This window comes from Pectinophora gossypiella, chromosome 26 (genome assembly GCF_024362695.1).
Source record: "Pectinophora gossypiella chromosome 26, ilPecGoss1.1, whole genome shotgun sequence".
Classification (NCBI taxonomy): domain Eukaryota; kingdom Metazoa; phylum Arthropoda; class Insecta; order Lepidoptera; family Gelechiidae; genus Pectinophora; species Pectinophora gossypiella.
This window is the reverse complement of record NC_065429.1, coordinates 7,322,539-7,333,276: the sequence shown is the minus strand read 5'-3', so window position 1 is coordinate 7,333,276 and position 10,738 is coordinate 7,322,539. Positions and strand designations below refer to the sequence as shown.

At 37.6% G+C, this 10,738-nt stretch overlaps 1 protein-coding gene across 9 annotated transcripts in view; it reads right to left on the bottom strand.

Moving 5' to 3' along the window:
- LOC126378387 (transcription factor 12) overlaps positions 1-10,738 on the bottom strand; it is a 65,597-nt gene that overhangs the window by 6,175 nt on the left and 48,684 nt on the right. For 5 of the 9 annotated variants that reach the window (XM_050026705.1, XM_050026700.1, XM_050026701.1 and 2 more), the window contains 7 exons: positions 9,990-10,098; positions 9,498-9,581; positions 8,847-8,946; positions 7,194-7,295; positions 2,724-2,819; positions 1,357-1,502; positions 43-152 (listed from right to left, as the gene is read on the bottom strand). In XM_050026705.1, coding sequence (XP_049882662.1) covers positions 43-152; positions 1,357-1,502; positions 2,724-2,819; positions 7,194-7,295; positions 8,847-8,946; positions 9,498-9,581; positions 9,990-10,098 — 747 coding nt within the window. The remainder of the gene's footprint in view (positions 1-42; positions 153-1,356; positions 1,503-2,723; positions 2,820-7,193; positions 7,296-8,846; positions 8,947-9,497; positions 9,582-9,989; positions 10,099-10,738) is intronic. The other 4 variants (XM_050026704.1, XM_050026706.1, XM_050026708.1 and 1 more) reach the window with 4 other exon arrangements.

Genomic DNA, 10,738 nt, shown 5'->3' with positions numbered 1-10,738 from the left:
AGCGATAAGCGCTGATTGAGGGAAGTACAGTTATGCACCTACCGGCATGGGTTGGTAGTGTTGTAGCGGTGCGGCGAGCAGTTTCGGCGCCTCTTCCGCCTTCTCCTCCTCGCGTCGCTTCAGGCACGCTGCTTTTGGGTTTAGATTGCGTTCTGGAATATAATAAAAATAAACGTATAATACATAAAAAAAAAAATCAATAATATTTATTTTTCAATATTAGCTTTCAAAGTTAGCGCTTTTTGAACGTCAAAAAATTAAATTACATATTATGTAACTAGCTGTAAAACTACTACCACATCGGAATCTGTAACGCTGAGGGAAAGACGTGGCCAGAAAACCTCCCAGCTCAGGGCCCTAGTCCTACTGTTTCATGTTTTCCTTTATTACTTTTTTTTTAAATCCAGTTTGTATTACATAATTTATAGACTTAAATACCATGGTATTCCAATTACAGTCGGTGGAAGGAAAGTGAAAAATAAGGAGTTTATGTGACTTTATCACAGAAACAGTGTTTTATATACGCAGCACCCGATCACGAGTTGACGCGAAAGCCAGCCATCGTTCCCTTCGCACATTTTTGAGGGAAAGGTGCGACCCGACTTCCGGACGCCACCGCGTACACGAACATTTCGAGGCTAGCATGCACCACTTATATAAAGAAGCTCAGAATCCTCCGCCTGGATATTAAAGCTACCAGCCCAGTGGAGCAACGTGGTGGAGTATGCTTCATAGCTCCTTCCGGTTGATTGAGGCGAGGCCTGGACCCAGCAAAAACCACCTTTTACCATTATATGGGTAATGACTGTAATTGATATCACGTGGTTTTAGGATTTGTGCCCGGTTAATGGTGGGTCTACTATACACCTCTGCCTACCCCTTCGGGATACAGGCGTGATGCTACGTGATGTATATATATGACTGTATTTGGAGTACATCATATTAATGTTGATTCATTATAATATTGGTATGTACGACCAAATTATCTCATGCTTTCCGGATACGTTTTGACTAACCAATGAATTGATGTACTATTTATTGATCAGCTTCTTTTGCACCGGATGCGCATAATTAAATAGTAATAACAAATTAGTTTTCCACTTGATAAGAGGGAACTTGCGCCAAGCAACGAGCGTATAAAAGTTATAAAAACATATTTTGTAATATAAAATATGCCACAAACCATCGGGATTATAATTATAAAATACACTCTTAGCTTTTAAAATTATAATTATATAATATAAACCACAACCTTGACTCCTGACTTATAAATTATAAAATTGGTCAAAAAGAGACTTCAAACCTTTGTATTGTAGAATATAAAAAAAAAAAGCATTTTTTTACTGTGCTACTGACCTCTGACTTGCTGCTCGAGGGTCATGATGACCTCGACAGCCATGTTGAGGATGCCCAGCTTGGTCTGCGGCTTGTCGCTTTTCAGGTGCGTCATACACATGCGCCCGAGCTCCTTCAGAGCTTCGTTTATGTCTCTTATCCTTATCCTGTGGAAGATTTACAAGTGACTTAGAAATTATAAAATATGTATTTTTTTTGTTGTAGAAATTGAGCTGGTGTTATTTCGAAATATTCTATTTTTTTTTTAATTAAGAAGGGTTTGCTCTTGACTTCGTTCCTCCACGAGGAGAAGAAGAGATCGACGGTGGCCCGTAAATTAAAGGACCCCAGGTTATAAGATACAGGAAACACCGACGCCGGCAGCCCGGGTTTTATGTACATTTGACAATGTGATTTAATTAAAAGCAAGCTCAATTAATACACAAAGTATGGCTAAATAATGTAAAAAAAAACAAGTCTTTTTAAATAACAAATCGGGTCACAATATGCAATGTCACTATAATAAAAAAATATAATAATTTCTTCATTATTTTAAATACAATATAGATAGATAAAGGTCTCATGGTTTCAAATTGGTTAAGAGTCTTCAAAATGGGCCTTTGGCGGCTCAATAGTTGACTGTACGCTTGATGAGGTTGGTCATTGGTCTCATAACCCACACGACAACAGAAGATTCATACCAAAAGTGTCTGCAAGCTGATATTTCGTGGCTTGCGACTCGCCTGCTACCTCTAAGAGATATGTAAGAAAGGAATTATTTATTATAAAAGGACGCCACTCAGAAGTCTGCTACTATTTATGTTGTCTGTCGGGCGTCGATTCTGTCTGTCAGTCTATCTTTCTATAGACGTCCACAGAGGCTGGGTTCTGCTGCTGAACATAATCTCACCTTCCACACCCAAACCATTTTTGAACAGTTTCTCTCTCGCTCCATCTTTTTTTACAGGTTCGCGTTTCACCACAATCTCACGTCTTCAAGTGAGGATGTGGCCTGAATGGGGACACGCTTTCAAATGACACCTTACTGTCTGACCTTAGAGCAAGCCGGGGAAAGGAGTAGTCATACGCCTTCTCATCTGCCAGAGTGTTTGGACCTTCAAAACTAGTTTGTACCCGAACAACTCTTAGATCTCAACGACTGATCAAATCACTGAGCAATAGTTCTTAAAGGAAAGGAGTCCACGGCTGATGATGGCCGATTAAAATAACTCCGTGTCGTATTTTAAAGCTAATTTTCCTAAACAACTTTTGAAATCTATCGATAAAAGCCAATTTGGTTCTATCGACAATTGGTATCGAGAAATACTGCTATGGCTACTCCCCTCCGCCGGAAGCCCATGGAGCTATGGTCTTAAACTATGCCTGACCTTTCTCTCGCATTGTTGGCCTGCCGCCTCTCCTTCTCTCGAAGCGCCTTGGCCTGAGGATCCGCCTCGTCGTCTCCCTCGTCCGCCGATGAGCAACTATATACCATGCTGATATTACTCTGATGATCTACTATGAGGGGGAGTAACTTGTGCTTTGAACGTGGAATATAAATGTGTAAGTCTTAATGTTTTTGTGTATAGTTTGAACTGGCAATTGGTGAGGAGTATAAGAGAAAAAATGGGGTAATTTTAAGAAATCGCAGTAAGAGGCGATAGCGTATGGTTAGTATCTTAGAGATCAGAAAGTAAAATGGGATATAATGATAGCGAAGTCTAGTTGTTGGAGATATTTCTCAGCTTAAGAAGCAGAATGCTGATAATTGGATGGCTTTGCGTTGAAGATATTTGGGCAGATCAGGATTTTGACCAAAAAAATGCGGGGAAAGATCAGCATGGATCAGTCTGAATCCAGAATTAACATGTTTTAAGATTTTTGAAGATTCTTTAGTCAAATCAATCGCCAGTTCATTTTTTTAATTCTATGTCTAAGAGTGTGTTACTTAAGGTAAAGTATGGAAGAGTTTGTGTACGGAGTGTTTGGTCAGAAAAAGCATGACAGTCGTATCGTAACGTTAAAAATACTTGTGGTTCTGCCAAAAGTTGAGGGTACAATGAAGTGTTTTTATCACATTTTTTCCAACCAATTCTGATGCATTCCAGGGAGCATTCCTGAGACGTTCCTGTTTACATAGAAATCTCGACACACTATCATATCGTGGCTGGAAAGGCAAAATTACGTAAGCGCCAAAATAGCAGTCCATGTTATGATATCTATTGCTAGACATTGATAATGAAAAGGCAATGTAATCTTACATTGACGTCATCTTATCAACTCCCTAGCATTATCCGCTTACCTAACCTGAAGATTTGACAGGTCCGGTTTTTTACAGAAGCGACTGCCTGTCTGACCTTTCAACCCGAAGGGAAAACCAGTCCAATACAGGTTAGGACACATACCTCAAGGATGTAGGTTTCCTCAAGTTTTCCTTCACCGTTGTGCACGTGATAATTAATCATTTATGATCCAAACATGAATTCGAAAATCATTGCTTTAGACACAGGTTCGAATTTGAGTCTGTACTCGACCGGAAAGTGAGAGTCAAGCGTTCTCCAACTGCTACAAGACTTAAGCCTAGGTTACACAGTGCGAGCTAACATGCGAGCTGACCGAGTCAGTTATTGAGGTGCAGCTACTACGCACGTGTGACCGCATCATACGAGTTACTGTCATGTGCGAGTGGGACAGTTGCTCGCGTTCGAGTTACTTTAACATTTTTTGTTTTACTCGCTACTTGCTTTCCCCCACCACACCATTCGCACGCCGCTCGATCGTCAACTAGCACGATTTTGCGAAATGACAGTAGCTCGTACGCTTGGGCTCACGCCGGGTACAGTGTTTCTTGTTTGAGCGACATGATACAAACTAAATTATACCAGTACACTGGTATAGTAGCTGTCTTCTGCGACGCCAGCAGTTTGCATAGTGTGACCGTGCGAGGCGAGTCGAGCTACTGTCATGAGTACACAGGCACAGTAGCTGTCTATTGTCACATCAGCTGCTCGCACTGTGTAACCTAACCTTTACGTTGACTTGTCACCCAAATTGGATAAAAGGGTAAAAAGTGACGATAAAAAAAGAAAAAAAATACTTTAAACGGCTCTTTCTCGAAATGGCCTTTGGAAGGTTGCGTATTTTTGCCTTTTCAGTAACGATATACACTTCCGCTTCCCAGTGTACTATCCTGTATGAATTGTGGTTTAAGGAAGATCTATGCCCAGCTGCAATAAACATACCTCGGACACGGCCGCGCGAGAGAGACGGCCGACCTCCTATATGAGACTTATGCTAAGATAGACAAGGACAGACATACCACCCTGAAGCCATGACACCTTTTAGTTTATGATGATGATGATGTAGCGATGTTATTTTCTAAGTTCAAAAGCGTAGGCGAATAATATGTATTTAATAAAAATATAGGTCAAAGATAAATTGTAAAATGCTAATCTAGAAATAGAAGCCAGTCTGAATATGAAAAATCCATCTCATTTTTGTTGTAGACTTATTTTCGAATTTTAATTACGAATTTAAATCACAACAAGTACAATGGCTGACTGCTTCTATTGATGACGTCATTAGGACTGCATTTCAATAGAAAATTGTCATTGTGACGATTTTAAAATGTAAAGTCTTTCTTTATTAACAAAAAAAATCACATCAAATGTGTTTTTTTTTTTTTCAAAAACGCGCTCACGTTGTTTACGGCGACGATTACGAAGGTTGTCTGGAAGATATCGCTTTTAGCGATAAGGCCGCCTTTGCCCATTTCTTTTTTACTTTTTCCTTGTTTCTGATCTGTGTTTTGTGTGAGGTTAAATTTACATACTTTAATGTATTTATTCATTCATTCGCCGCCGTTAGTTTTATCTATCTATAATTAGCTTGAAACTAAAGCATGATAATAACCCAACTAGAATGATCTGATGTAAATGAAATGGAAACAAGGAGTTTTTTTTTTTATAACGAATCTGACTTACTTTTTCATTTTAAAACAACACTTACTGTAAAATTAAGCATAATTTGACACTTACTAAATAATCCATTTGTGAAGTTGTGACATAGCCCGAGATATCAAGCCAATTAATAAAAAAAAAGAAAACTATTAGAAATTAAGATGATTCCGTGCTTAGGATGGCACGTTAATTGCGGGCGGTTGATCGAAAGCCTGTGCCCAGTAATGTCTATTTATTTTATGTTATTATAAAATTTTCAAACATTTATAACAATAAGATTTATATTATCAAAATTCTCCAATTCTCACTTACCTCACTCTTAAAAGTACCTTAAATTTTGACACGGAAAATATAGGAAATGTACCGCAACACACAGAGAACAAGACAGATAATGGAGTGACATATACACACTGTGACCCGATGTTAGGAATGATGGAACACTGAAACTTCAATACATTGTTTGTTAGTATATTTACACCAGAATTTATAGCCCAGAAGTTCTTGGGGAAAAGTGCCTCCAGATTTGTGTTCAAAAGCGTTATCAAAAATGATGACTCAGAATGACTTACACGTCACCATCTCCCTAGCATTATTCCGTTTTCACAGGGTCCGCTTACCTAATTTGAAGATTTGACAGGTCCGGTTTTTTACAGTAGCGACTGCCTTCCAACGGGTCTGACCTTCCAACGCGAAGGCGAACCAGCCCAATACAGGTTAGGTTACCAACAATTAAGTACTATATACCTTACCGGTTCCAACTGAAAATCAGCGCCACAGTCTAGGCATTATGCTGAGGTGGAACCGTTTCGGCATACATTAAAAATTGTATTATTTAATATGTGAAAACATTAGTATGTCGAATAAATATTTTTTCTTTTCCTCTATATTTTATGATTACATGGTACCACTGCCCGGATTGGTTTTATTATAGTTGTCCATCAGTGGCATTTGAAACCATTATATAACCTCGTTTCCAGACACAATAGTAAAACAATGGAGTTTGGATTTTTAAAGGACTGTCGGCGTTACGACCATAAATGATTTTACGTTAAAAAATCAAATATTCAGCAATTATCGACAGAAAATAAACATATTATCCAACTTACTCAGATAATATTTTAACAAAAAATGTTAACGTTGTAAACACAAATTTAGATGCACTTTAATAAAAAAAAAGGAAACCGACTTATATTGAAGTTTCATAAAAATACAAGTTTATATTTTATAAGTCTGTACTTAAACTATTATAAGTGAAGACTTACAAAACCTTGTAATATTAGGAAACTAAAACACGTTGGAAGGTAGGTGCTTTGTTTATTTAAATTTATAATTTTAGGAATTATAAAATACTCATGTGGTGTAGTGGCTAGACAAGTCGGCCACCAAAATACAGGCCATGGGTTTGAATTCCCGATCGTTTTTCTAAAGTGATTCAAGTTTGCCTTAATGTGTCTCATCTGTTTAATTAAAGAAGAACTGTGCCGATTTATTCGACTACATTTTATTTCTCAAATTATTCTTTATTTGACGTGACTCATTGTAGATTTGCCGCAAATAGCATCAAGTACTTGGCCGGACAAATGGGGAGCGCTGAAGGTTCTCACCCGGTCTCAAATTATGCAAACTACTATACTCTCTAATATTATAATTTTTTATAAGTTATAATTATTAATTACTTTTTATAAGTTACATTTATTAGTTCCCGTTTTTTAACAAATTATTTATTTCAGATAATTTAATAATTAAATAACATAAGCTGAGAGTCAGAGGTACATCCATCTAAATAGTATTTTTTAAATTATTTTTTATTGATAAATAAAATGTTTGTGATATTTTTGAATTCTGACGAAACAAAGCACCACCCCCAAATGCAAACTATAGCATGACACTATCACACACCTCTCTCTAACATTGTTGGCCTGCCGGCGCTCTCTCTCGCGCGCGGCCTTCGTGTCGGGGTCGGCTTCATCCTCGTCCGCGCTACTACAGCTGCGCACAGAGCTTCGTTATAGAAATAGATACAGTTGTAGTTGGCATCGAACAGTTGACAGATGTGCGGTAACACTGGGTCTAGGTGGTAGGTAGGCGGGAGGTTGTTTCAATGGGATGATAAATATGAGGTTGGATGATGATAGAAGTTTGATAATGAAAAGAATGGAAAATTATGAGAAATAAATTTGATAATGAAAAACATATGAAGTAGGAATTCTATGTAGGGTTTGATTTACTACTTGCCGATATATCTTACCTATCCACAGAATAAGTATCTGATATCAGTACTACTCATGCTAGATAATTGTGGATAGGCTATCAGACACTTATCAGAAATTTTCAAATCAACGTTAATTTGGGACAAAACTTCAAGAAATATTATTTATAATAAAATCTTTCAAAATTGTCTATGCTTACTTTTTCTGTATAAATAGTAATAATTCCCAAATAATATAAATAATAAGTTGTACCAGTGTTACGCGTTACATACTGTCAACTGTACACATTAGTTAGTTATGTATGTATGTATGATTGTATCAGTGTGTATGTATGTGTGATGATGATGATTTTATGACTTTAAAACAAATTAAGAAGAGGCGTGGCTTACATACGAGTATCTCTATGTAAAATAGTTTCAGTTCCTGAGTAAGGACAGTCAGCTTTAAGGCGACCCACTGCTAGAGATTTTCTGTCCTTTTACTTCCAACTTTTGTCACTAAATTCCACAGACCTAAGGCCGCCCGCTGAGGGGATTTTCTGTTCATTTACTTCTCAGCGAATTAGAAAATTATATATCCAGCTATCGATTGGGTATTTTTATAAAACTAAAACGCTAAAATAAACGCTAATTTAGGAATAGAAGCCAGTCTAAAATGGTCAAAAATATTTTTTTTTTCTTATCGACTTATTTACGAATTTTAATTATGAATTAAGTAATAATAAGTACGGCAATTGACCGCTTTTATTGAAGACACTACTGCACTTTGCTACTTTCATATAAATTATTCGTCTAAAAGTAGCAAGTAGCTTGGTGTGACAAGGTTTAAAATAAAAAAACTAAATATTCAAAAATTTAAAAAAGAAACCTCGCGTCTTCCAACTAGTCTCCACATGTCAAAAGTATCTTTCTTATACTTGTCTTATTTTAATTCTTTAAAAAAGTAAAAAAATAAAAACTTCCTTTAAGTAGTTAAGAAAACTAGTTTTGATATTAGGGCTGAAAACAGATACAGATTCTTCCGAATCGTAGACGCCATCGGCATTTTTAGTTTTGTGAACAGACAAAATCCAGTCCGGTTTTGGTTTAGTTACGTTACAAAACTAAAAATTCCGACAGCTCGTACGATTCGGAAGAATCCTGAAGTGCTCAGCTTAATCCGTCATATTCGTTATAACAAAAGACAAGTATAATAAAAAGATTATAATGTATAACCCGTGAGAATTCAATATCAACCCCGCGTCAAGGGAATGGGGACTAACGACGCGTCTTTTCAATTAGCGCGGGTTATAACATTGTGTGTGTGTGTGTGTGTCGGGGACTGTATGTGTGTGTATACTGACTATCGGCGGCTGCGTTTGCTGGAGGGCGGCTTGGGGAGCTCGGCGCCCGACGCCGAGGGCTTGCCTTCTGCGCACCCCTCTACTGGCTCTTTGCGCTTTTCTGGAAAGTGATGTAAACGTGAGTCATTAACAAACATACATACTTAAACCCACGCCTGTTTCCCACCGTAGCAAGCTGATACCATGTCGGAGATGTCCTTAGAAAAGATTTAGTAAGATTTACTCTGAACCGCGCGCGTATGAAGCGATTGATGCAATTGCGTGGTCTCTATTAGCCCTTGTGAGTTCATTAAATATTTAAATAAAGAATCGTTAAACAATTACAATATTTTGTACAAATTAAAAATCCCGTAACTCCGATCCCGAGGTCCCAGATTCAAATCTTGGTGGGGACATATTACAAAAATCACTTTGTGATCAATAGTTTGGTTGGGGCATTACAGGCTGATCACCTGATTGTCCGAAAGTAAGATGATTATGATGATGACGAAAGTAAGATGATGTAGTCTTCGGTAGCTGAATAATAACTCTAACGCCCGGTTTGATGGGATTTGTAATGCACCTCATACCCCACAGGATAGATTAAATGGAAGACCTTTTGCCCAGCAATGGGACACTTTAGACAATAAATTAAAAGGTAATAATACGTACTGGTATTGGGCAAGAGATGGCGCTCCATCTTGACCGGCGGCTCGTGCAGGTGCGGGACACCCGGTACACCCAGTCGAGACACCGCTGGAAGTATTGCACATAATTAGTAGACACAACATAACATCAGCTCTCGACTATATTCGAATTCAATCACTCAGAGGTATGGGTTTTGACATCGTAACGAATACTGAGAGGATGATTCACACCATGATTCTGTGTAGATATCAAGCGGAACTGGGGTAGTCACGAGGTACATCCATCGCAAAATGAACTGAGTACCCACGCCTCATCGAGATTTCTGTTAGACCAACGTGATGTCAAATAATCTGCGATCCAAATATGATTTCAATCACATCAAGTCGAATACAAATATTATATTGTTAACGCATAAAAATAAACTAATGAATGAATGAACTCTTGTTGTATCTGTCAACAAAGGTCTTCTTCAGGATGTGGAAGAGAACTAAACAATAATGAAGTTGTATTTGTTACCTGGCGGCGGCTGATGTGGATGCACGTCCTGTGGGTAGAGGTCTGGCGCCTCCGCGTGGTTGCGCAGCACGTTGATGGCATCGTCCAGACGCTCCTCCATGCGGGCACCCTGGACAACCCAGTGATTACTCATAAGGTCTAAAAGGCATTCAAATTCTAAAAGAACATCTGTCGTGAGAAGTTTATATCTTTAACTGTACATACATTTTTTAAGTTACTTTGCATCCTTACACCATTTTTATAAATATGGTCTTAAAAGGGTAGTTTCTAACTAGTCAAATCAGTTACTTTTTACTAAACGCCAAATCACGAAATTACTATACAATTTGTATGAAAAAATAACCTGTGACGTCGTAGAAAAACGCGACAAAATGTAGCGCTTATTATTACATTTTTCGTTATTAAAATTCATAAATAAGTTAAATAACAAAACAGAAAACGTTTTTTGTCATCTTTAGATCTGTCTTTATTAGAATTTCATAATTTATATTTGACCTAGGAAACTACCCAATTTTTGTCTATTTTTGACAAATACACAATTATCTTTAGATCTCTTTGTATTTACAAAGCAGAATAATAACCTTAGATTAAACAAAATCTAATCATTCGCATGAAAACATAAAAAGCTTCAGACCAAACCATGCCATCGGAAGTTGGGTCGCAAAGAAATGATGATTCGATTTGCCACTCAACTTGTATTAAAAAAAAAGAAAAATATATTTAAATAATGGGCTGACGGATAAACAAGC